The sequence below is a fragment of the Chiloscyllium plagiosum genome, unplaced genomic scaffold, assembly GCF_037043375.1.
Source record: "Chiloscyllium plagiosum isolate Xiang-an unplaced genomic scaffold, Cpla_swu_hap1 HiC_scaffold_24, whole genome shotgun sequence".
NCBI classification, from domain to species: Eukaryota; Metazoa; Chordata; class Chondrichthyes; order Orectolobiformes; family Hemiscylliidae; genus Chiloscyllium; species Chiloscyllium plagiosum.
This window is the reverse complement of record NW_028270162.1, coordinates 32,237,444-32,264,105: the sequence shown is the minus strand read 5'-3', so window position 1 is coordinate 32,264,105 and position 26,662 is coordinate 32,237,444. Positions and strand designations below refer to the sequence as shown.

At 38.8% G+C, this 26,662-nt stretch overlaps 1 protein-coding gene across 2 annotated transcripts; it reads left to right on the top strand.

The window, feature by feature from the left end:
- Positions 1-1,601: 1,601 nt before the first annotated feature.
- rsrc2 (arginine/serine-rich coiled-coil 2) lies at positions 1,602-26,348 on the top strand. 2 transcript variants are annotated; one of them, XM_043715771.2, is made up of 11 exons: positions 1,602-1,823; positions 5,457-5,811; positions 6,916-6,962; positions 9,415-9,605; positions 9,911-10,279; positions 10,577-10,684; positions 11,793-11,875; positions 13,081-13,122; positions 15,214-15,437; positions 23,694-23,783; positions 25,605-26,348. In XM_043715771.2, exons 1-11 carry the CDS (start codon positions 1,641-1,643, stop codon positions 25,785-25,787), a joined length of 1,875 nt encoding a protein of 624 aa, XP_043571706.1. In that variant the 5' UTR covers positions 1,602-1,640; the 3' UTR covers positions 25,788-26,348. The 2 variants fall into 2 exon arrangements, with proteins under 2 accessions (XP_043571706.1, XP_087856181.1); XM_088000055.1 differs by lacking the exon at positions 1,602-1,823 and adding an exon at positions 3,507-3,575.
- Positions 26,349-26,662: the final 314 nt, after the last annotated feature.

Here is a 26,662-nt window from a genome sequence, read left to right as displayed (position 1 = left end):
CTTTGTATTATCTGCAAGCTGAGAGATATGACCTTCAGTCCCCTCATCAAAATCATTAATATATATTATGAATTGATTAAGTTGAAGCACTGATTCCTATGGGACCCTACTAGTTACTGGCTGCCAGTCAGAAAAAGAGCTACTTATTTTTACTCTTTGTTTCCTTTCTGCAAACTGGTTCTCTATTCATATCAGTATACTACCCTCAATCCTTTGCGCTTTAAGTTTACATCTAATCTATTATGTATTGAAAGCTTTCTGAGTCCAAGTAAACTACATCTACTGCATCCCCCTTATTACTCTACAATTGCACTTTCACATAGTCATAGAGATGTACACCACGGAAACAGACCCTTCAGTCTAACTCGTCCATGCCGACCAAATATCCCAACCCAACCTAGTCCCACCTGCCAGCACCTGGCCCATATCCCTCCAAACCCTTCCGATTCATATACCCATCCAGATGCCTCTTAAATGTTGCTTTTACATGATGTCCCTTTTGTAATTCCATACTTATTCTGTCTGATCCTGCCACTGTTTTCCAAATGCTCTGCTATTAAATCCTTTCTACTGGACTTGAGTATTTTTGCTAATAGTGATGTCAGGCTCACTGGGCTACAATTTCCTTATTTCTCTGTATTTCCTTTTTTAAATTATAATAGGGTTACAAATTCTCTATCCATGAGAACTGTTCCAGAGTTTATAAAATCTTGAAAGGTGACCACCATTATTTCCTCTATTTTTAGTCATTTCCTTAAGTACTTTGGAATGCTGATTTTTGGGTCCTAGGAATTTATTGGCCTTTACTCCCATCATTTTACCCAACACCATTTCTCTCCTAATACTGATTTCTTCTCACCTCTCACGAGACCCTATATTTTTGGTATGTTATTTGTGTCCTCTTCTGAAGACAGCACCAAAATATGCCATCTTTTTGTTTCCCATTATAATTTCCCCAGCTTCTGAGTGTAGTTGCCTTAACTAATATTTTTCTCTTTACATACATGTAGACCTATGTACCTTGCTTTGACTTCAAACTGTTGTGTAGTCATCCGAACACCATGATTGGCACAACCTCTAGCTCCATTTTAATAGTCATGATTTGGAGGTGCTGGTGTTGGACTGGGGTGAGCCAAATTGAAAAATCACACTACACCGCGTTATAGTCCAACAGATTTATTTGGGAGCGCTGAAGGAGCAGCACTCAGAAAGCTAGTGCTTCTAAATTAACATTTAATAGAGGATGTTCACCCTGTGAGCCTTTCCAACTCTTTAAAGCAAAGCTCCGAAATCCATTTATTGGAACCAGTATCCTTATTCTAGATTAGTGTCCCACGTGATTCTGCGTATCTGTTACATTACGTGGTTTTAAGACAGAATATATAAATACAGTAGAAATTGTTATGGTGTATGGAAGCAGAGTACTGCAGAAGCTTGACACCTGGAATAAGAACATAATGCGTTTGGAATGATCAGCCGATCAAGCAGTATCTGGAGAGAGAGAAAAACAGCCAACGTTTTTAGGTATGACATAGGTGTGAGCTGAGTGCAGTTGTCAAAAATCCACGGGAGCGAAATTTATTGTTAAATAAATTGAAAATCTATACAACCCACAAGAAATGATGTTTTTTTGAATTGAGATGAAATGCCTGAGAACGACAATCCTGTGGAGGCGGGTCAGTGCGTGCGCACAATGCACCAGCGCGAGGAGGCTGTTCGTCACTGAGCATTTTGTCGGCTGGGAGGCGGCTGCGGTGGCTGCTGACCCTATCGGCGGCGGACTGACGGTTGTTTCTCTTACAAAAACGCTTGGGAATATGGCGGTGAGTATTCTAAAATAAATAACATTGATGTTCCCCCGTTTATGTGATAAATTCGGAATTTTCCGGAGGCCTGCACGACGGTGCGGTGGCACGGTCATTGAGTAGAAAATGGCGGTAGGCGCCATCTTGGAAATATTTTTTTCTGGAACATTCGTCTCTTTAAATATAGACGATATCATTATGAAACCCTTTTCACATCATGTCAAGTTAACAGTCGCTCGTTTAACAGTATTAGAGAATCCGATTTTGCTTTATGTATCTTTTCTTGATAACATAGTTAAGCCACTGGCTGCTGTGTTGAAGAAACGTGATGATGAGACGCTGCGTTGTAAGTTCGTTTATTGTGCACATTATTTTAGCGGAAGGGCTGTCAGATTCTTCGACTTGTACTATTTCCATTTGCATTATGTACTTAACATGTGAAAATCTAATGATGAGTGTATTTGGCATCGAAAGGATCTTCTTAGCCCAGTGGATCGTGTTGTTAGATTGAAGAACCGACTAGAGCTGCAGCCTTATTGGATATTAGGCCTTGGAGTTTGTATTCGATTCACAAAACGTAGTATTGTGCATAATACATCATTTAACGACTTTAACTAAATTCATAGCTCGTCTCGCTTTAAATTTTAGTTGAGTGTGATGCTGGAAAAACACAGAAGGTATCTGAGGAGCAGGAGTATCAGCATTTCGGGTGTAAGCCCTTCATCAGTAACCATGCCACCTTCAATACGCATTTTGGGTTCTGAAGCTCCAGCAGCATTGTATCATCCTAATATGAATCATTTTACTTGCCCTGAAGAAACCTGGTAGAGTTGCTGGATTCAGGGCAAGAAAGATGGTTCGTATTAGGATGAAACCATGCTGCTGGAGCCTAAGAACCCAAAATTGGTACTGATGGGGGCATGGTTACTCTTAACAACCTTGATGCTCATTTGTAGGAAAATAATCTGTCAAATACCAGTCTGGAAAATTCAGACTGGTATTTGACAGATTTTACAAAAACAATGACCTTTTTCAGAATTACTTGAAATGTGATCGGAGTCTGGAACAAGGCTGCCTAGGATGGTGAGAGCCAATTTGGTATGGCTGCTTAAGGCACCTTTATTTAAGCACATGATTATGCAAGGAGTAGAGGGAAATGGACCAAGGGAGGCAGAAGGGATTACTTTAGTTTGGTGTCATATTTGGCACAACATCTTGGGCCAAAGGATGCATTCCTGTTCTGTGTTCTAAAACTCAGTGATATAGATTATTACAATGCAGGATACAGGTAGCGTGCATAATGGCAGCACGATTTGGCAATATCATTGCTGAAGAATTAGGGAACGTGTTTTCGAGAACGCTTACCTCTGGCAGTAGTACAGTTCCAGCTGGGATCAGTTTGCGGGCTTCATTCTGTGCATGTGCCATGTGCTATGCTGTTTTGCACATGTGCTGATGTCCCACTGAATTCTCCATGCCAGTCTGCACATATGCGATGTCAGCGCCAGTCTTGGTGCCTTACTGTGCGTGCACTGATGTCAGCTACCGATAGGAGGCTTTCTCTGAGAGGTGCTGTACAGAGGGCAGTTTTCTTGCATTTTTTAAAAATGTATTGTATTAAATTTTGCTGTTAATGCTTCACTCAAGTGACCCCTTTCCTCATTTCTGCAAATCAAAGGAACTCATGCAAGCCTTGCACCTTCATTGAAGTGCCTGGGAAACCCAGAGTTCCCCATGGCAAAGCCTCAATCAAAAATGTCACATTTCCAGGTGTGTTACAGAATGTTTTGATGATTTACAATTTGACACTCTTGCTTTTATACTGCTGAGTTGAAGTTAAAACTTTGGTGATGTATTTCTTTTCAGTGACATACCATGTCTTTGCATTAGCTTTATTGTCACATGTACCTAGTCATTCATTCTTCTGCCCAACTGAATAATCTTCCTTCCTTCACATCTTTTGAAAATCCTGAAGATTAGATTAGATTAGATTAGATTAGATTAGATTAGATTACAGTGTGGAAACAGGCCCTTCGGCCCAACAAGTCCACACCGACCCGCCGAAGCGAAACCCACCCATACCCCTACATTTACCCCTTACCTAACACTACGGGCAATTTAGCATGGCCAATTCACCTGACCCTGCACATCTTTTGGACTGTGGGAGGAAACCGGAGCACCCGGAGGAAACCCACGCAGACACGGGGAGAATGTGCCAACTCCACACAGTCGTCTGAGGCGGGAATTGAACCCGGGTCTCAGGCGCTGTGAGGCAGCAGTGCTAACCACTGTGCCACTGTGCCGCCCACTCCTACTGGTGTACCCTGTTCTTCATCTTCTCTAGAGACTGGCATCCCTGAGTGGATATCTTTGCACAAACCCTTGTGATTCAGTAAGCAGGTTTTTGACTACATAAATATTGAGGTGACTCTTTGATAACTGTATGTTCCTATTTAAGTTGTAATCCAAACTGTCACCTCTTAACCTTTATTTCACACTTGTCAAAGTTCATTTACCACTTCTCTGCTGCAACCTCCAGCTAATTTTTTTGAATTGTTGTGCATTGATTACATTATCTAGTCTTTGTATCAGGCATGTGGTGTCACTTATTGCAAGATTTGCCAAATTTTCAGTTGTAAAATATTCCAACCTCTGCTATTTATAGCACTTTGAAATTAACAGCTGCCAGATTATTAGTCCCTGCTGTTTGTGATACTTGTTATCTACTGTTCAGCCATGCATTCGTCCAATTTTATATTGGCCATCTATCCAATGTGAATTAGTCTGTTATGTGGGCCAGTGACTTGCTGAAACTGGGTAGATGACTTTCACAGCCATAATCTTTATCTGTCCATCCTCAAAAGAAACTCCAGTCAAATAATTAGTCCTAACTGTCTCAAACTGTTACTGCGTATTTGGAGTAATAATCAGCCTGTAAATTTGAGGGTTCATCCTTTGTCCTCTTTCTTTTTAAGGATGAGAAATTGCACTTGCTATTTTTCAGTTTGCTGAGATTTTAGAAAACTTGGAGACATCAGTCAGAAAGATTTACATTCTCCACAGTATTTTAGATAAAAGTTAAAGAGCACTAGATGAGTGTGCACTACTATTTAGTGACTCCAATCCTGTTTTGCTTTTACTTGAGATTGGACAAGCTGTACTCATCTAAACATAGGTGCATCTTTGTAAATGTCTTTGGTAGCTGCTACCATAGTGGTTCAGCAAATTTACTGCAATAAGTGACGATATAGGTCAGATCCTAAATTCAATTCTCAGTCTGTACTAAGTGAGCTAATGTGAACCAGATAGTTAAACATTCTGCTTGGCCCCAGCAGGAATGTCGGTCAGGTTGTTGCCCAGTAACCCATTGGTAAGAATTAGGTAAGAGACAGCTAGGTTTTACCATGATAACAACTCAAGCTTTCTGATCCTTGCAGAACCACAACACTCAACAAGGTAAGTTGGATTACTCACGCTGTCAAGATTGTTGTTTGTGTCATAACCAATAGGACTAAAAATTAGTGTTTATGGTGCAGCTATCCCCCAGAAAAGGAATAATAACTTCAGGAGGAGATGAAACTGAGCAAAAGAAGAAATTACATTGTGAAAATTAATGTTAATCTGGATACAACTTTTAAAATCTGCCAACAGGCAAGTGATGCTGAACAGGATGGGCTGGTTTTGAAAAAATCTGCTTCAGACACGGAAAAGAAAAGCGAGCGATTGGCAACGTCTAAATCTCCCAAAAGCTACAAGCACCGTTCTTCCCAATCTCCGTCTCAGTCTCGGTCAAGGTCAAGATCTAGGGAGAAGAAACGGTCTAGGACCAGATCGAGATCCAGGGACACAAAACAGTCTCAATCAAGATCAAGATCGAGGGAGAAGAAACATTCTCGATCAAGGTCAAGATCTGTGGAGAAGAAAGAGTCCAGGTCGAGATCAAGGTCTGTGGAGAAGAAACAATCTCGGTCGAGATCAAGATCGAGGGAGAAGAAACGGAAGTCTGGTGTGTACATTGTTTCTATTGATGTATAAGATTCTAAACCTTTATGTTGGTATTACAGTCTCAAGTTTGACTTGGAGAGTAATTGTTACAATTTGAGTGTTGACAGTTTTCACTCAACAATATTCTTATTTAGCTGGCCTTCCTTTCTGACATTACTTAATAGGGGAGCTGATTTCTTCCTGGATTTCTGAAGTAACATTGCATTAGAGTTGCACAGAGACACCATGGATCAATTTACTCTCTCCTCACAACACATACGTGATTTCCTTTGCTCTTGTCATGACAAGTAGCCTGAAATCAGGATATTGTGAATACTACATGTTGGCACGTGTTACGTCTTCTAAATAGTATAATTTTGAGCTGCAGCAATCTTGAGTTTGAGAATGTTGGAGGATGTTTTTATTTCGATTATTAGCCATAGAACATTTGCCTACAATAAATTTTAATAGAGCATTTTGTCAAATGCTGTAAATGAGAAATTACAGTTGAAGCTAAAACATTTTTGCATTTTATAGTTAATATATGTGAAGATAAGGATCCTGCAGATATAACAGGCAAAATAGATAAATTAGTCAGTTATACACCATGATGTTATAAGCCATATCCAAGAGAAGTGCCATTCTATTTCTTAAAAGGCTACTTAAAATGAAACTACTGATAAATATTTGCTGCATGAGTTGTTGTTACTGCCTTTATAAAAGCAACTAATATATTTTAGTTGCACACTATAGTTTATTTGCTTGTCTGGAATATTGGACAATCGTTAAGTAATTAGTCAATATTTCTGCATTTGAAATTTTTAGGTTGGGTGTCAGAATATTACTCATTCGTTAGATCAGCACCTAACTTGGTTTGAAGCTGTTTTTGCTGTCATGGTTACTGACAATTTTGCGACTCTCTTAAAGCTGCAAAACTATATCTAAATTACATATTGAAAACTGGATTGACTTGATGAACTTAAATGAATTTGTGACCAGTTGCTCTAGATCTTTGACATTTTTAAAAGGTATACAATGCATGGATAAATAGGCTTGCAATTGTAATAAAGGCTCATGGTTTTCTTTGCAACTGAGTTTGTTCATGTAGTAGTTTTTTATTTTCCAGAAAGTGAAAGCCGGAGATCCAGGCAAAGTCGCAGCAGAAGCAAAGAGGTAATTAATACTTTCTGTAGAATATAAGTTAATTTAAGAACTAAATGTTGTGCTGCTGACTATTTATTTATTGAATACTGACAGTCAGGATGGTAAGTACCAAAGTTTGTTAGACAAAAGTAAAATTGCTTAGCTGTCATGACAAAGTATTGTATCCTACCTAAGCAGATGACTATAAATGTTTTCTTCCCAGTTCTAATTAGAACAGTATATTAAATAGGTTAAAATTGACCAAATATTTTAATATTTAGTTATTACAATTTAGGAGGGTATCAATACAGATTTTTGGCATTTTTGTGTTTGGAAAGTTTACTTTGTATACATAGATCACATGATAACATTTCTATAATGAATCGTACTCAGCGTGCTAATGCACGAAGAGACACAGTGAGCAGAAGACGCTGCAGAGTCAAATAGCAAAAAATATAAGCCTACCTCCTGAAAAGGTAAATATCAGCCATTCACACTCGTATTTGCTTTGTAACTTGAAAGAATCACCCAGCAAATCTGCTTTGTTTGTGGTAGTCAATTGTCAATTCAATATGGTTTGGAGAGGAGGCGTTTTCTTCCCCGCAAACTACATTGAATAAGATAATGTCCAAATATTTCAATTTGATTTTTGCATAATTCAAAGAACTGACCAACCTTTTATAAATGCTGCTTTGTAAATTATGTCCTAATTATTGGATATTTAGTATTTTGATGGGCTTTAGCCCGGTACTAACTTTGTTTCACCCTTGCTAATTAAAACTTTTGCTGGCATTCTTGCTTCAAATGCCGCAGTATGTTTTCGCAGTATCATTGCTGGCACTGAGTTCAGCTTGTAATTATAATCTGATTTCAGGTCTGATACCTAATAGAAAAATCAAAATTGTAGTTAATAAAAACATGCTGAGGTCTGGAAAAAATAAAATGTTCATAAGTACCTTTGCATGTTCCAATGACTTAATGCTTAAATGCATAACACATAACTTGTGAATGTTCTCTCCACCACCAACCTGGCGCCAAATGGGTAGGTTTTTTGACGTAAAAGTTCAGTGTGCCTGTGATTTTGTGTATATATGTGTAGAAATTGAAAATGTTTACATTTGGCCATATCAAAATCTTTACAAAAATTTGTATCAGCACTTTGTTAAATAACTTCACTTAGGTGAGGTTTTCACTGTCATAGACAGTTGGTGTTTGGACTTCTTGATTACGGACTGAAATATTTTTGGAAGAGTGATTATTGGCTACCACAAAATGATTTAGAATTCTAAAATATTTTCTACGGCAACTAGTTGTTTAAATTAATCACCAGCATTCTTTTTAAACATTATAGTTGCATGAAAGTTGGATGTGCAACAGTCTTTTGAGTCATTTTCAAAATGCTGGTGGATTTAAGCATCTAACAACATAGTTTGAATTTGTTTAATTGAAGGAAAAGGCTTAGTAGACATGTTCACCGAGAAGATAGGCAAGTTTATTCCCTGTGAATTGTTCCATGATTAATCATTCTTTCTCATTGTGGAGGATATCCTGCATCGGATTGATATGTTTCCATTAGAAGTGGAAAAGTTGAAATTCTTGAATACAATCATAAGATCATTATCTTTTGGCTAGTAATTGCATCATTTGATGCATCCCAGATAGCCCTTTTCACTTTTCCTGTAAGAGCTTGGCTTTATTTTGATATTAGTGTTTGATCCAAACTTCCACTTGTACTGGTCTCGCAAAATTAAAAATACTTGGTTAGAATTAGTTGGTGATAGTCTGAGATTGCCCAAGTTGTAAAGTGCGAGGAACTGTACACAGGAAGGAGCATTTGCAGGGAAAGGTACAGTTTTTAAGATTTGCATATCACTGAGTTTGGGTCAGATCTTGAAAGTGTAACTAATTTGCATTATGATTGGTGTTTTGGTTTTACCTTGTGTTGAGAGTTGAAAGGACCTGAATAGTGCCTTGCAATTGAAATTGAAGTCTTTGAAACTTTTATACAAATAGGTTTAATCACTAATGTGATAAATAACAAAGTTGGATTGAGCGCAGTGTGCCTATTATATGAAAAATATGTGTATAGTGACTGACATTTGAAAATTTTGTAAGTGATCTTTGATTCAACTAAGTTCATTTTGGTTTGAGTGTACCTGGAGAGGTTTTTTGTGTTGGCAGTAGATGATGTGGAGTGATGAGTGTCATGCCTAAAGAATATTATTTATGGCTAATTATTGGAAAGCAAGTAGATTATTCCACCCCTTGAATGTGTATCAGTGTACACTTTTTGATTACTATTTCTTGGGTTTGGTGTGTTGTAAAAAGCACTGAATGTTGATAGCTTATTACTTCGCTTCTTCTAAGACATTCAAAGAATTGTTGCTTTTACAACCCACTATTAAATCTTTGTATTTTCTACCCATACTAACTCTCTTTGTTGCACTATTTTCCTGAAAGAACCAACTTCTTCTTAAAACAGGAACAAAGACGGGAGATAAAAGAAAGAAGTACCACCAAAAAACAAAAATCTTCTGATCAACAAAGTGACAAGGAGCATGACAAAGGGAGGGAGCGATTAAGTTCAACAGAAAATGGAGAAGATAGGCCAAAACGGAAAGACAAAAAATCGTCAAAAGCTCACAGTTATTCAAGATCCAGGTCCAGGGAGAGGCCAGTATTAATAATTTTAATGTATATATATTTGAGTTCAAATAAATTTTCAATGTGCTTTGTGATTTGATTGGGACAATATCTTGGCCACTTTTCTACGGCAAGGTATTGAAAAGTAATTCATCTTTACTTAAATCGAGTTGACCGCTTTTTTGAGCTTCTTTAAAACTGTTAATTTAAAATGGATGTCTTTATTAATCAAATGTTGCAGTTGAACAAATGCCTAATTCTATTCAGTTGGGATTATTTTAACATGTGACTGATTATCTTTGTAATCCTGAGTATGTATTGTTCGTAATTTATAGGCGACATCGGAGTCGTGAAAAGAAGAGGTCACGTTCACGGAGCAGAGAAAAGAGGTCTCGGAGTCGAGAGAGGCGATCAAAAAGCAGAGACAAGCGCTCAAGGAGCTGGGACAGGCATTCTAGGAGCCGGGACAAGCGGTCTCGAAGCCGGGACAGGCGCTCAAGGAGTCGGGGAAAGCGATCGAGGAGCCGGTGCAGACGCTCGAGGAGCCGGGGCCGGCGTTCCAGGAGCCGGGTCAGGCGGTCGAGGAGTCGGGGCAGGCGTTCCAGGAGCCGGGGCAGGCGTTCAAGAAGCAGAGAAAAGAAACGACGCCTAAAATCTCGGTCAAGATCAAGGCACAGGGTGCACAGAAGTCGAAGCCGAAGCAAGTGAGTCCCTCTGCCTCCACTTTGTAGTATAAAACATTGTCTATTTTCTTTTCAAACTAAAATATTTTCACATTAAACTCATCTTCTAGTTAATGTATTACCTTAAGAAAGTTAATCCTTAGCTTTTTACTTTCAAGTGTTTCTTGTATATGCTGAGGCATGTAAGAACTTTTTCAACAAGTTTTGAGTCTGTGTTTCTGATTTACAGCATCCACAGTTCTTTCGGTTTTTTAATGCATTTTCATTTTGATACACTCCTCTCTTGAATAAAATCAAAAATGAAGTTTTATATTGCAGAGAAAAAAGAAAACGCAAGTTCAGTAGAAGCAGAAGTCGGAGTCGAACACCCCCAGCATTCCGGGGTCGCAATGCTGCTATGGATGCTCAGGAAGCGTTAGCCCGAAGGTAATTTATCTTCCTTATTTTTCATCAGTTCATCTTGGTTTTGAGGTTTCTTTTGGTTCAGTGCAGCCCTGTAATATTTTGAGGTTTGTTTCTGCTTTAAAATACGAAAGTAAGTAGCTAGGGAAAAAACAATTGTGAATGCTGGAGATATGAAATAGAAACAAAGTGCTGAAACCAGTATTTTCTGTATTTAATTGTAGGTTAGAGGGCTCATTGTGCTACTGAATAATTATGTTTGGTTTTCATTTGGCAGGCTTGTATAGGGGAACGAAAAAAGCTACTAGATTGTCAGAAATATGTACGAGATATTTGACCCCACTTCCCTGCCACACCATTCAGTAAGGTCATAGCTGAACCGATGATAGTGCTATTATTATGCCATTTTCCTGCTGGCCTCACAAAACCCTCCACGCCCTTGCTGATCAAAAATCCTTAAATATATTCAATGAATTCAGTGTTATCTGGGGAAGGAAGTTCCAAAAATTACTGATCCTCAAGAGATTTCTCCTCTTGTTGGTCTTGATTTGGAGATGTCTTATTTTTAAACTACATCTGGATATTATTCAATTAGCATTGATTGTTGTTTCCTTCTGGCCAGAGGAAGCGGTGTATAGGTTGTGAGCTATCTTACAGTTAGATGTCATAGAGTGCGACAGCATGGAAACAGGCCCTTTGGCCTAAATTGGTTCATGCCAACCAAAATGCCTGTCCATGCTAACCTAATTTCCCTGCACTTGGGGCCCATATCCTTCTAAACCTTTCCTATGCGTGTATTTGTCCAAAGACCTTTTAAATGTTGATACTGAACCTACCTCAACCACTTACTCTGGCAGCTCCTTCCATATGTGTAAAGTTGTCCCCCAGGTTCGCTTTTATTCTTTCCCCTCTAATCTTAAACTGATGCCCTCTCGTCCCTGGGAAAAAGACTGAGCGCATTCAGTCTATCCCTGTCTCTTGTGATCTTATAAACATGGTGCGAAGCCTTATTTGAAGCATGCAGCAGTTACTATGAAAGACTATAGCGAGAGACTAAAGAATAAAATCTAGGTACATTTGAAGTCAGAGTCTTTGCTAAGTATTTAGTAACTTCTTATTGTTTGAATCACAGACTTGAAAGAGCAAAGAAGCTTCAAGAGCAAAAAGAAAAAGAGCTACTGGAGAAGCAGAAAGTGGAGCAAACAGATGTTGCAGGTAATTAAAGTATTACAATATCTGCTAATTTTAAGGTTTGTAAAACTAATGGAAGTAGCAACTAAATTATGGAGATAAATGCAAAGCTTTGAAATCTAGCTGCAGCAAAGCACTTCCAACTTCACTTCAAAAATTGACTCTTTAAACCAGTTACTTTGCCTCCATAGTATGCTTGAAACCAGAAAGCAAAATTCCCTTGCATTTGTAGGCTTCACAATCTAAATGAAATCCTGTCTCTGAAGTGTGTCTGTGGCTTCCAGGAAGTTAGGTAGCAAATGGCTTTTCTGCAAAAACCTGCCACGGTACTTGGACATCATTGGAATTGCAAATCAGCTTTGGAATTGGGATTACAGAAAGTAAATGAGAAATGACCTTCAACTCCGAAGTGGGCTTTTTTTTTGTGCAAGATACTTTTTTTAAAAACAAGGGTGGGGGAAAGAGAATGTACAATTATTCCTGTCAATGTTTTGGTATATTTGTTGCATTATGTTTAAAAGTTGCTACCATCAATTGATAGGCAACTGTTGATCACTTGATTTTTAAAAAACACAGTTGAACAGCATCTGATTTTGTGGTGGTTAATACTTAAGGAAATGTAATAAATAGGTGGCCTGAGAGTAACAGGAAGCACTTCTTGATTTGAAATGTAATACATTAATTCACCGCGCCCCCAAACCCACGGGGGACATGTTCCAAGACTCGCCACAAATAGGAGCGAACCCATTCATTTCAATGGGAAATTTACCTTCCCAGCAGCCTTCTGGTCCCTCGTTCTGGAATGTTCCCTGTATTACGTTCGGGCTGCCATAACAGGACCTGCAGATATGGGGCGGTCACCCTCTAGTAAATTATTTGATTGTTTAATATTGGTTTTACAGTCTCCTTTTTTCAAAAAACAACTTAAAGGTAATATTTGAAAGTTGGAAAATTTAAAGATTGTGAACACTTGCAATTAAGGTGTAGACATTTGGCAGTTCTGTGGTTATGTGAAACAAAAGAAGTAAGTGGTAATTGAAGAAATAAGTCTGGCTCTTAAATATTAGAATATCACTTCATGGTGTTCCTCTAATTATTACATGGGTGCCACAGATGTCAAAAACTGCAATGTGCATTCAAAGCATTAATGACAGTCATATTTAACACTGGACTTTGCAAAACAGCCACTGGATGAATAGTATGAAAAATAAACTATTTATTTTCAATAGATACAACTAATGGGTCACTAGGAAGTGTCAACCAACCGACAGGTAGGAAAACTTAATATTTCTTCATTTTCAAAGTACAAGTACTTCAGATGTGGCAACTTTGGAGTCAAGGTTGTAACGGATTTTGGATATTTATGGTGTTCAGGACAGGTAGTTTGGACCATAATCAGTTCAGATTTAATGTCAGGGCTGTTGGGTAGATCGGCTTAGCTACCCTAAACCCAGTCTATGCTAGTGCACCTGTTTTTTTTTTAACAAAAATAAATTAAAATTAAATACGAAGGGTGTCTTATTTTTGCACAGTTGGATTTCAGACATTACCTTAATGCACTTTCCCAATCATATTGTTGACTGGCAAGGATCTTATTGTTAGATCGCAGAACAGAAATATTTGTCAGTGTTCCCCAATACTCCTCTCAACCAGTTCTATCTGCAGCTGTTGACTAATCCTGGTGCTGCCAGTTTCCAACTTGAAGATTACCTCCCTTTTGAATTCCCCATTTGAATAGTTTGTGTTTTTATCTTAAATCTAAGTTATTTATCAACTTTCTAAATTTAGAATACCAACCAAGTCAATGTAACCTATTCTTTCAATTTAATCCTTTAAAACTCCATATAAGTTGTTGTATCTGAGCTACACATACTTGTAAGATCAGTATATCTTTTTCTCCGTTTGGTACCCGTAACTGACTGCCATATTCCATATTGGGTCAATATGAGGTTTTGTATAGTAAAGCATCAAACAATTTATTTTTGCTTCTAAACTCCTTTGAATTAAAGCCAACATTCCATTAGCCTTTTTGTTCCTTTGCAGTAGTTTTCAATTGTTTGTGCACATGCGTGTCTGAATTCCATTGCTTATTTCATTCTCAAGTTGTAAGTGTCAAGGCCATAGCCAGCACTTGCCACCAGTGTCTAGTTGACTCAGGAATGTCAGGATGACACTGAATGTGCTCCTGCAGTGCTGTGCTGGTTTTGATGTCCTGAAGGAGCAGAAATTCATATCTAAATTTGATTGTTCGAGATTTAGATGTGGTACTGTTTGGGTCTATGTGCTGTCCATGTCTGTTGCAGAGGTGAACTTTTGCTTGTTGCTATTGCGAGAAATAGGGCATAATATTGCAGTGTGACATGTTGATAATGCACACAGCAGTCACTGTGTGAAGGAACAGATGATTAGACTAGTGAATAGGATACCAGTCAAATTGAGTGACTGATCTCCTCTTAATGTTGCCAAGCATCTTGAGCATTATTGCTGCTTTACCAATTCAAGTAAGTGGGAGAGTATTGCATCGCATACCTTGTTGCTGAGGGACTTGCAGGTAATCTGCTCGCTGCAGAATTCCCAGTTCCACATATGTTCTTTTGAATATGCTATTTATATGGCTGGTAGAGTTCAGTTTCTAAGAAGTAGTAAAGTCACACTCCACTGAGAGGGAATGTATTGGTGGCAGTGCCACTAACTGCCAGGAAAAGCAGTCAGAATTAAAATTGCCATTTTTAAGCAAAGACCTGGATGTGGTCCCAGTTAGCATAAATTGCTTCATTTTGTGAGGAATTATGAATGGAGCTGAATATTCTGAAATCATCAAATGTTATTTCTAATGGTGAAGATTATTGGTGAAGCAACAGAAGATGGCTTGATCAAGAATACTGTTCTAAGAAATCTCGACAGTACTGTTCTGGGTCTAAGATGTATGATTGTGACTAGAGTTTCACTCGGGGTTGCACTGGCTTGGTTTTACTGTACTTTGTTTTTTGAGCCACATTGTTGTCAGCCACACACATGGCTGCCTTGATCTGAGGAGCAGTTACTCTGACTTCGCCTCTTGATTGCACTCAGTCTACTTGATGTATCCGGGTTTGGAGATGCCGGTGTTGGACTGGGGTGTACAAAGTTAAAAATCATACCACACCAGGTTGTAGTCCAACAGGTTTAACTGGAAGCACTAGCTTTCAGAGCGCTGCTCCTTCATCACCATCTGAAAGCTAGTGCTTACAGTTAAACCTGTTGGACTGTAACCTGGTATGGTGATTTTTTTTTTAAACTTTGGTACATCCAGGTATTTATGCTGTTTGCAGTTGAATTTGTCTGAGCAAATATACATAATTGTATTTCTAATGTCTTAACAGTTAGTGGTGGATCAGTTCTCAACGTTGCTGCTCTCCTGGCATCTGGTACTCAAGTTACTCCTCAAATTGCAATGGCTGCACAGATGGCAGCACTCCAAGCGAAGGCATTGGCTGAAACCGGTATAGCTGTGCCCAGTTACTACAACCCAACTGCTGTCAACCCAATGAAGTTTGCAGAGCAAGAGAAGAAACGCAAACTTCTCTGGCAGAACAAGAAAGAGGGGGTGAGTTTACTATTAGCCATGTCAATGTTGCACTGATATTGTTGCACCAGACTTCTTTATCAGTTTTAATTAATGTTACTTTTTTTTATATAAAAAGATTCCTTTTCTCCATCCCATTCGCCTAACCATTATGCTACCTTCACCATCCACCTAGTTTTAAGGATTAATTTCTTTTTCCCTATTCTTTTGGCTTTAAAATATTGCCCATATTTTTTAAAAAAACCATAAATCCTTTTGAAATCTTATTGCTTTATGTGATCACAGCGTTTCTCCAATTCATATTTTCTAATTTGGCTAAAGCTTCAAAATCCTGTGTCAGAAAATGTGACTGCAGTAGCAGGTGTTGCTACACCAGGTACAAATGTTATTCAAACATGATTTAATTTTAAGTTGAATTCTCTTGCATCATGTATCTGTTATCTGGAGAAGGTTGAAGCTTTAGAATTCCAGGCTTGCAACTATTACCAAATTGAATGAGACTGTAAGCAACACTTGAAAGCTGATCAAATGATGACTGGAATGAGCCACCTGAGCTATGAGAAGGCAGTGCTGAGTTGAGAAATATATTTTTACTGGTGAAAAGATTGAAGTAGACAACACTGAAGCATTCAACTTTCTAAATGGCAACACCGCAATATAATGAGTGTTGATTCTACAGCATAAGGTTACATATATTTAATAGCAGATAGAAAAGCATTAAAATTTAATTCCAACATAGATTGGATGGTTCGGGTATTGAATAGATATTCAGGAAACGGTGAGACTCTATCAATCAGCAAGTTCATAGACAATGAAAAATAATTGGAGAAAACAAATGGATGAAAATGTTTGTATTCTTGTGTTTTCCTGAACATGCAGGATTGGTAAGCTGCATATGCTCAATTTATTTGGAAGTCCCAAACAGGGGACTTCACTGAATAGACAAACAAATAATTGCAATTATAGAGCAACTGGCTACACATCGTTAATCCATCACACTGCTGCTTGGAGTTGTCTTGGTTGCAATGCAGTGCCTTCCTGGTCCTTAACTCATTAGCATACTTGCCTCCTAAAGTACATCATTCCCATTTTTCCACCACCTCCCCCCCTTCCCCCCCAAGATAAAATTGTATGCACCAACTGTGAAAATATGTATACATTAAAGTAGTTGCAGAAAATGCTGATTAAAAACAAGAATTGAAAACTTTGAGTTCAAGTTGAAAAGTCTGTATAATCCTTCTGAACCTTGTGATAGTTCAACCTACTGAAGATCTAGACATCATACTTTTGTTCTCGACTTGTACGTATGTTGATCTCTTGCAAGGTAAATTATCTGTTAGGATGGTCTTCCACTCCTTCATTATGTGAACATAACTTTGATGTGTTCCCAGATTTGGCTTCTGTTTATCCCCAGTGTGTTCCATTAGGTGTTATGACTTTCGTAGAATGTACACTCCCTCCACACTTTGGATACCTCTGTGGGTAACAGGGTTCTGAGAGTATTATACAGAGGAACTTTGATTATCCAGCATTCGATTATCCAAATTTCAGATTATCTGGTAAGATTGCAAGGTCCTAGTGCTTGGCTAAACTGTTATCCGGTATTTGATTATCCAGAATTTGATTAATTAAACGAAATACTCCCCACCCATGTCCTTCGGATAATCGAGGTTCCTCTGTAAATGACTAGTCTGTCCCGTACACAGATTAGATAGTTCGGCACCAGCATGTTCTTGCCTTTTCCCATTGTTCTTCCTTTTTTTTTGAGTATTTTGCAACAGTGTTTACTGTGGAGAAGAATATGGAAGATGGAGAATGTGGGGAAATACATAGCAACATCTTGGAAAATGTCCATATTACAGAGGAGGGTGTTCTGGATGTCTTAAAACTCGTAAAGGTGAATAAATCCCTGGGACCTGATTAGAACTCTGGGGGAAGCGAGGGAAGTGAATGCTGGGTCCCTTGCTGAGATATTTGTATCATCGATAGTCACAGATGTGAACATAGGTATAGTTAGTACGTTTGCAGATGACACCAAAATTGGAGGTGTAGTGGACAGCGAAGAAGTACAACGGGATCTTGATCAGATGGGGCAAAGGGCTGAGAAGTGGCAGGTGGTGTTTAATTTAGATAAATGCGAGGTGGTTCATTTTGGAAAGGCAAATCAGGGCATAACGTATATACTTAATGGTAAGGTCCTGGACAGAATTGCTGAACAAAGAGGCCTTGGAGTGCTCATGGTTTCAGCAAGATATTATAGTGAAGGAGTTGTTTGGTACGCTTGCCTTTATTGAGTATAGGACTCATATTGCAGCTGGACAAGATATTGATTAGGCCACTATTGGATATTGTGTGCAGTGCTGTTCTCCCTGCTACAGAAAGAATGTCGTGAAACTTGAAAGAGTTCAGAAAAGATTTACAAGGATGTTGCAGGGTTTGAGCTATAGGGAGAGGCTGAATAGGCTGGGGCTACTTTCCCTGGAGTGTCAGAGACTGAGGGGTGACCTTCTAGAAATTTATACAATCATGAGGGGCATGGATAGGGTGAATAGACATGGTCCTTTCCCTGGGGTGGGGAGTCTAAAACTGAGGCCACAGGTTAAAAATGAGGGGGGGAAAGATATTTAAAAGGGACCTAAGGGGCAACTTTTTCACGCAGCATATGCAATAAGCTGACAGAAGAAGTGGTGGAGGCTGATACAATGACAACATTTAAAAGGCATCTGGATAGGTATATGAATAGGGAGGGTTTATAGGGATATGGGCCAAATGCTGGTAAATGGGACTACATTTATTAAGGATAGCTGGTCAGCATGGAAGAGTTAGGCTAAGAAGTCTGACTTCCATGCTGTGCATTTGTATGCCTTGGAAAAATCATTGCCATGTATATCATGTTAGAAATACATAAATGTTTTTGAGTAAAAGGAAACTGGAACTTTGCATTTGTACTGTGGGAGAAGGGTTTAAAGGAAACTGAAAGGTTAAAGAAAACATAGTTTATCTGCTGTTTATAAAGTCAAATTGCATTTTGGATCGCGTGTTCAGCAAAGCTTTTAAGAATAATGAAGGGATTGAGTTTTGGATTCGTTGTTGCACAAACAAACAAACAAAACCTTGGTTTTGTGCTGAAGGTTGCCAAGCAATAGTCTCTGAACCAAAGTTGTAATTTTTTTTATTATGCAATATGCTAGATGTGGCAGTTGTTGAGTGCCTTGTAAGAAGCGCAGTCTCTGAATGAAGAATTTTGAAAATAAAAACTCCATAATGTTTCTCACATCAGGGCTCCTGTTTCCCATCTGAATATGAAATCTGGTCTGAAGACCTATTATAGAACAACCTTGGTTATCTGAACGAGATGGGCGGGGAGCATTTTGTTCAGATAACTGATTGTTGGGATATTGTTTTTGCTGGACCTTGAGATCTTGTTCAGATAATCCAAAATTTGGATAATTGATGTTCGGATAAGCGAGGTTGTTCTCTATTCTATAACAGAAACAGAAATTGCTGGAAAATCATGGCAGCTCTGGTAGCATCTGTGGGGAGAAATCAGTTAATGTTTCGGGTCCAGTGACCCTTCTTTAGAAGTGATGCTTGCTAGGAAAAGGATGGTTTTTATGCTGAAGGTAGGATATCTTTACCTACTTTTTGCTGCTTTCCCCCAGTCTGCAGGTGGAAAGAGTGGTTAGAATGTTTGTCTGCATTGCTCAGACCTTTGAGTATAGTAGTTAGAATGTCGCGTTGAGGTTGTGCTGGACAATTTGAGGCGAGTTCTGGAGTACTGTGTCCAACTCTGGATGCCCTTTTTCGAGGAAGGATATTAAGCTGGAGAGGGTTCAGAAGAGATTTATGACCATGTTGCTGGGAATGGAGGGTTTGAGTTAAGATTAGGCTGGGACTTTTTTCACTGGAGCATAGGAGGTTGAGAGATGATCCTCTTAGTGGTATCATTAAGGTGAATGACATGTGTCTTTTAGGGCAGGGGAATTTCAAGATTGGGGGCCTAATTTTTGAGGAGAGAGGAGAAAGGTTAAAGAAAAGACTTGAGCTGTTCTTTTCTGATTGGTTTGTGTGTGGAATGAACTTCCAGAGGAAGTGGTGGATGTGGGTACAGTTACAATGTTCAAAAGGCATTTGGATAAGTACGTACATAAATGTTTGGAGAGATTATGGGCCCAGCGTAGGCCCATACTAGTTTACTTTGGACTTGTGGTCAACACGGACTGTTCGGATTGAAGGGTCTGTTTCCATGCTGCATGACTGAGTCCAACGCCATTATTCCCCCATGCAGTACATTGCAAATTCTAACAACTCTTGAGTCAAGAACTTTCTCTTTATCTCATTCATGACTGTCTTGCTGGCAGTTTTGAAGTTGTGACACCTAGCTTCTGACATAGCAACTAGTGTAAAAATGTCAATTTTGTTCATAATTTTGAACATCTCAGTAAGATCACCTCTTCATCTTTTCTGCTCTAAGGAGAAGAAGCACAATTCTGCTAATCTTTCTTTGTATCCAAAATCCCTCCTTCCTGGTATCATTCTAGTAAATCTTCTTTGCACATTCTCCAGGGCTTTAATACCCATCTGATTGAAGATTCTTCTGATCTTAATCTTCACTGCTCTATCTTGCACATATTGAGATCTCTGGCACATACCCTATTGTTCCTGCCAGTGCTGTACATGCTTTTTGTTTTTTTGTGCCCTGTTGTAGTTACCAGTTGCGTCTCTGGGACTAATGTATTTTTATAATGTACTTGCAAATATCTTGAAATGCTGGACAGCATTGCAATGGCTTTAATATACTGTACTGATCACTCCTCTCTTGCTTTTTGCATCCTAGCTACTGTGTCAATACTAGTAACTGTTCCTAACGCTTGCAGGTGTCTTTATCTGGCTACAATGGCTTCATATTTTCAGCTGTCGATGTCAGTGACTATTTTCTCCATGCATTCTTTTTGAAAATCCTGGAAGGGCATGGAAGCTGTCATCAGTTCCAGAATCTGCTCAGACAGTTCAACCTCTGAGAAATCACATTTCTTGCCCTTATCAGGCACCTACTGAAGTACTGATAATTAATTCATGTGGCTGGTACTTGGAAACATTCAGCTATAGGTGACGAATTGTAAAGTTTACTTTTACATGAAACTGGTCCTCCAAGATTTCCCTCGGCTTTGCAGGATCTCTGGTGGTCTTCAGAGAGGCCTGAAGTGTTGACTCAATACAACCCTCACTTCCACAGACTACCTTTATTTAAACTGAATCTAGATTTGGATATACTGTTATGTGAGGAATGGTTCGACAGCTTGGGTCTGTGGTCTTTAAAAGAATGAGAGGCAACTTTGATGGAACTTGCAAGATTCAGTGGGGGGGGGGCAGTTGCTCTTTTGGGGGGTAGGCAGTCAAGACTCGATGAGCTGAATGGCCTGCTTCCACACTGTAGGAATTCTGTGATTCTACCAAAGGTGGCAGCAAGTTCCACATTCTTGCAACTCTTCTGAACTCCTTATTCGAGTTCTTGGTAACAACCTTATATTAATGGCCTCTGGTTATGCTGTTCCTTGCAAGACTCTCTCCAGTGTCTCTGTGTCCTTTTAGTAATGTGACAACCAGAACCTTTTGCAGTACACTTAAGTTGGGTCTACCAAGCTTCAGTGTAGTTCAGTATAAATTCCCTACTTTTCAATGCTTAGTTGGCAGTTTTTTTTTTGTTTTCTGCAAAATTTTAGACTCAAAGAAATGAACCATAATGGTGTGCATTTTTACATTGCAATTTCATGAGACAATTGGTGAGAAAATGCAAGGGGCGAAGAGTATTTGGAATCTGGAAATACTGAAGATCAGCATAAAATAGTTAATTTTAGCCCTGTGACCATCTGACAGTACTGAAAAAGTGTGAACTAATGGAAGCTTGAACATGCAATATAACAACATTACAGTGGGAAGTGAAAATTAGGAAAATGGGGTAAAGGATAAGCCAGGATGTTTAGCGTTGACTTGTTAAAGGCAAGATCTTTGTTTCTTTTAAAGAATTTCAGTTGTCTCCACAAAAGGAATGCAGCATTGATGCATATTAGCTTTTCAGAAGTTGTTTGATATGATACCTCAAGTGGCTTGTGAGAATTCACTCGCAGTCAAGGAGCAAACCTAGTCACGAAAGTAAGTTGATTGACAGAAGGAAAACTGAGGGTAACACAGTTTTGTTTGTACTGGAGAAGAGTTGGAAGTGGTGTACCTCATGCATATGATAGTGTGACAATGCTGTCCCTTTAGTCATGTTGTTTTGTCCTTGGGTTTTTGTTAGAACGATCATAAAGGCAGAGGTGTAGGTGTGTCTGGGAAAGAGCCTTGTTTAACAATGGCAGGGGAGTGGTTAGTTCTCCCACTTCAGGTTTTTCTAGTTTTTTAGTTGTCACAGAGAAGCTGCTTGTAGCAGGCAGTCACAAACTGCTGCAGTGCAGAAAGGTTCCAAGCTTCAGCATATGGCTTCTGATCAGCTTTCTCTCTGAAATCTCTCCTGCCTATAAAAACCTGTTTGAATTTGCCTTTTGCCAAGGGTTGAGTATCTGGGATATTACGGGAATTGATATAATTAAATTGCTATATCGAGTCAGTTGGGTTTTCAAGTAATTAAGTTATTCTAAATTCTTTTGTTTGTTTCAACTGTTGTGTTCAAATAAATTCTCTTTTGCTTAAAGCTGAGTGGTGTGACTAGCTGCATCACACTTGGGATATCCACTTCATATCTGCCTTTAAAATAGGAAAAAGCTGGGGTCTTGGCTCTTAAAGAATGTAGGAGATCGAATTCTGGGGTTTTATAAAGACTGTAGTAAAGTAGTCATCTTAAATTCATACAGAACAACAGTTCACCTAATGGGAGATCAAGTAGGGTTAGAGAGTGAAGAGTTTTTTTCAATTCATTTGTGGGATTTTGTCGCTGGCTGGCTAGCATTGATAGCCCACCCCTATTTGCCCTTGAGAAGGTGGTGGTCAGCTGCCTTGAATCACTGCAGTTCACTTGCTGTGGGTTGACCCACAATGTCAGTAGGGAGGGAATTCCAAGATTTTGACCCAACGACTGTGAAGGAGCGGCGGTATATTTATCAAGTCAACAATGTGACTGGCTTGGAGGGGAACTTGCAGCTGGTGGTGTTCCCAAGTACCTGCTGCCCTTGTCCTTCTAGATGGAAGTGGTCGTGGGTGTGGAAGGTGCTAAGGACCTTTGTTGAATTTCTGCAGTGCATCTTGTAGATAGTACACACTGCTGCGACTGAGCACCAGTGGTGGAGGGATTGAGTGTTCGTAGATATGGTGCCAATCAAGCAGGTTGCTTCGTCCAAAATGGTATCAAGCTTCTTGTGTTGTTGGAGCTGCATCTATCCAGGCAAGTGGGGAGTATTCCATCACATTCCTGACTTGTGCCTTGTAGATGGTGGATAGACTTTGAGGTGAGTTACTCACCGCAGTATCCCGAGGCTCTGACCTGCTCTTGTAGCCACTGTGTTTATGTGATGAGTTGAGTTTCTGGTCAATGGTAACTCCAAGGATGTTGACAGTGGGAGATTCAGTGAACAATTCTAAAATATTACAAAAATAAACGATTTATTGGGAACATGGAATGCTTTGCCACTGGAAATAGTTGAACTAGGGGCTTATATTTTTGAGGGAAAAAATAGATAAGTATTTGAAATAGAGAATGATGCAAAATAATGGATAGATAACTGGGCATTGAGTTTTGTGTTAAATTTGACTAGCAGAGATTCACGAGTCTCTGTGCTGTAAATATCAGTGTGTTCTGGGAAGAGTTTGAGATACAGAACAAATAAATAGCTTTTATTAGCTAGTTAGTGCAAATTGTCTCCCAGAAATCAAATTAAATTGTAATATTAAAAAATTGAAGAACTGGTGTTAGAACAGGAAAGCCCACGTTCCTTGCACTTTTATAGTGGTAGGTTAATAATTGCAAATATCTGGGACCTGCATGAAAGTGACCTTCGGCCATTGTGGTAAATTGTTCCACTAAATTTGTTATACTACAACACATTTTGTTTAGGCTTTAATAGTATCATGGTAGGCATTAAGACCAATACTGCTGAACACAAAATCATTGTAAACAGCACCAAAACAAGATCGAGTTATCTATTTTTAATTTTGTTACTTTTTCTACCAACGAACACTCCACCTTTCTGTAAAATGCATATTTAGACCTGTGACTTATGGTTTTTTCTCAGTCATTTTGGTGCACTTAATGGATTTTCATATGCTTTTTGTGTTCTGTTAAAGGATAAGTCGCAGACTGCAGAATTATGGGAAAAGTTAAATTTTGGTAACAAGGACCAAAATGTCAAATTCCGAAAATTAATGGGCATCAAGGTGAGTTAAGAACAGCAATCATAGAAAACTATTTTTTTTTAAATCGCAGCTTGATTCTTATAAAACATTAACACTTTTGGAATGAAATGATGTACCTGTCCTTTCTAGATCACTCATTTTGAATCTCTCACATCTAACCCTGCCACAGTACAGAATATCTTTTTTTGGTCAAATTCACAAAGAACATCCAACGTAGCTGACTTGTCCTAGTCGTCTTGACTTGTATACTGTCTTTGCCATGGTTGACAATACCATTCTCCTCCAGTGCCTCTTTGCTGACATTGTTGACCATGACTAATCTCTCTTGGTTCCATAATCATTGTGTCCATCATAAGACTTGCACTGGCTTTTTTATGTTTCTGCATTATTATTCCTAGCTGTCTGTCCAAAGATCCCTTCAGCTCAGCCCAAACAATTTTGCAACCTTTCACCTACACTTATTCAACTTTGTTCCTGTCTCAGCTCATCTTCTGCTAAAAACTTAATTTGTCCCTTTGTTAGCTGTGAACTTGACAATTTCAGTATCAATATTCTACAGTCCTTAAACCAATGGTCATCGAAAATTTCGGCGCTCATGTCTTGCACCATGTCTTATTTGTTGATTACCATTGCCCACTAACTTCTGTTGGCTCCTATGAGCAACATTTTAATCTGAAATTCTCACCATCATCTTGAAATCCCTTCATACCTTGGCGGTCCCTTTGTCTGTAATCTGTTCCAGCTCCATGTAATATCTATGCTTATCTAATTCTGACCTCTTGAGTATCTCTGATTTTAATTGCTCCACATAACTGGCTTTACCTTCAGTTGTCTGAACTCTATATTGAATTCCCTTGCTTACTTTCATGAGCACATTCCTTAGTACTTACCACTTTGATCAAGCATTTGGTCATCTTATCTCCTTTTGTGTCTTATAATACTCCAGCAAAGTACAGCTTTTAGTATGGGATCCTGGTGCCAACTGGGGAAAAAAAAACCCTGTAGAAATAATTTCTTAATTTATGTTTGTGGCTGTTCAATAATACTGTATTCAGCCAAGGGTCAGCCTGAGTGGCTGCTATTAACAGTGAAAAATTCCACTTTCAACAACAGGCAGCTTTTGTTCATGTTTTAAAAGCTATCAACTATACTCTTAATTGTTGCACTGCTCTGCTGTTTGCAGTAACAGCAGCATTTGATACAGCTGTCGCAATTGACTTCACCTAGTCAATGAGTCAGCTAAATATTGAAGCATAAGATTGAGGGAAGTGGAACCTATCTAAATGAGTCTGCTCTAAACCAACAGGTAAACCAGGTTGTCATATGAAAAATTAGGTAGAATGCACCCATGTTTTCTGACATTCACAATTACAAGAGGCGATCTTATTTAAAAATAAAATTTGTGGTGGGCTTGATAATGTGGATGCTTGAGAGATTGTTTTCCCTGATTGGAGGCTCCAAAACTAGGGTTGACGGTTCAGGGCCAAGTTGACAAGTATCTTCATTAACAAAGTTGCAAACCCTTGATTCTCCACACCTAATGGTTGTGCTTGCTCAATTGTTGATTATATTCAAGGAGGAGACCAATTAGATTTTTGGATACTAAGGAGATTGTGGAATAGAAAAGTGGAATTGAGGTAGAAGAGTGACTGCAAAGCTGCTGAATGGCAGAGTGAGCAGTTGCAGTGGGCTGACTGAACTGATGCTCCTATTTCCTATGATCTTGTGAAAATGTGATGGGAAACCATGTCTGCCTTATGGTTACATAATTTACAACTGTGAAAGCATGTGGTGAGATCTTAATTATCTGGTGTGACGTCATTTGATTTCATTATTTTGCAGGATGAGGAAGAGGTAGGAACCCCAATACCAAATCCTGATGAAAGTTTCAAAACTCTAAAACAGCAGGAAGAAGTATTTAGGAACTTGGATGCGCAGTATGAGATGGCACGATCACAGACCCACACACAAAGAGGAATGGGCCTGGGTTTCTCCTCTTCAATGAGAGGAATGGACACAATTTAAGAACAAACATTGTACTTGTGCTTAAGCACATTTTTTTTATATTGTCTTCGTCCATGTTGGAGATTTAAAGCTTCATATTGACTTTCACTTTCCCATTTACTGAAAAAGCTAGCTCTCTAGCTTGCATGGTTGTTGCAATGCAAAATAATTTATTAAAAAAGGTTTTGATTGTCAAGATAACTGGGTGTATCAACAATCATATTGTGATAGTTATCCTTCCTAAACATTGGGACTTCGTTGAAGAAAGAGTTGATGGCAGTTTTGCGAATAGAAAAGGGGGTGTTCTTTTTTTGTGTTTGAAGTGATATATGCGAACTGTATTCAAGACAGCTCACTGTCATTTCTGTTTTGTTGTAATACTTCACATTGCTGTATTATGTGCTTGCTTTTGTACTAAAACTTGTACAGTTATTTTCATCTTTTTGAAATGCAAATAATGACTGTGTAGTTGTAAATTAGGATTTAGTTTGTATGTAAGTACTTATTCTAGCGCTGAATAGCGCTTTATAGTGCATTGTTCATTATCAAGCTTTCTGGACAATAAATGGATGATTTTCAATACACACTTTGTATAGTGATGACAAAAATACTCAGAATATGATCGGTAATTCTAAAACCAGCATACTTGTACTTTAGTTAAAAGATTACCCCTCCCCTTTAAAAGCCCCATCATTTTGACCTTTTTCTGACACTTCCCTTATAATCAAAGCATAATTCAGCATTTCTTTATTTTGCTATCATTAGACAGCTCGGCAGGACTATTAAGCTAGTCACGTTCTAAAGAATGTAACATCTTTGCCTGTTGCTAATGCATCTGTCTATGACAGTTGATAGGAGTGACCACCACAAACTTCTTGTAGAGGTAAAATTGCCAT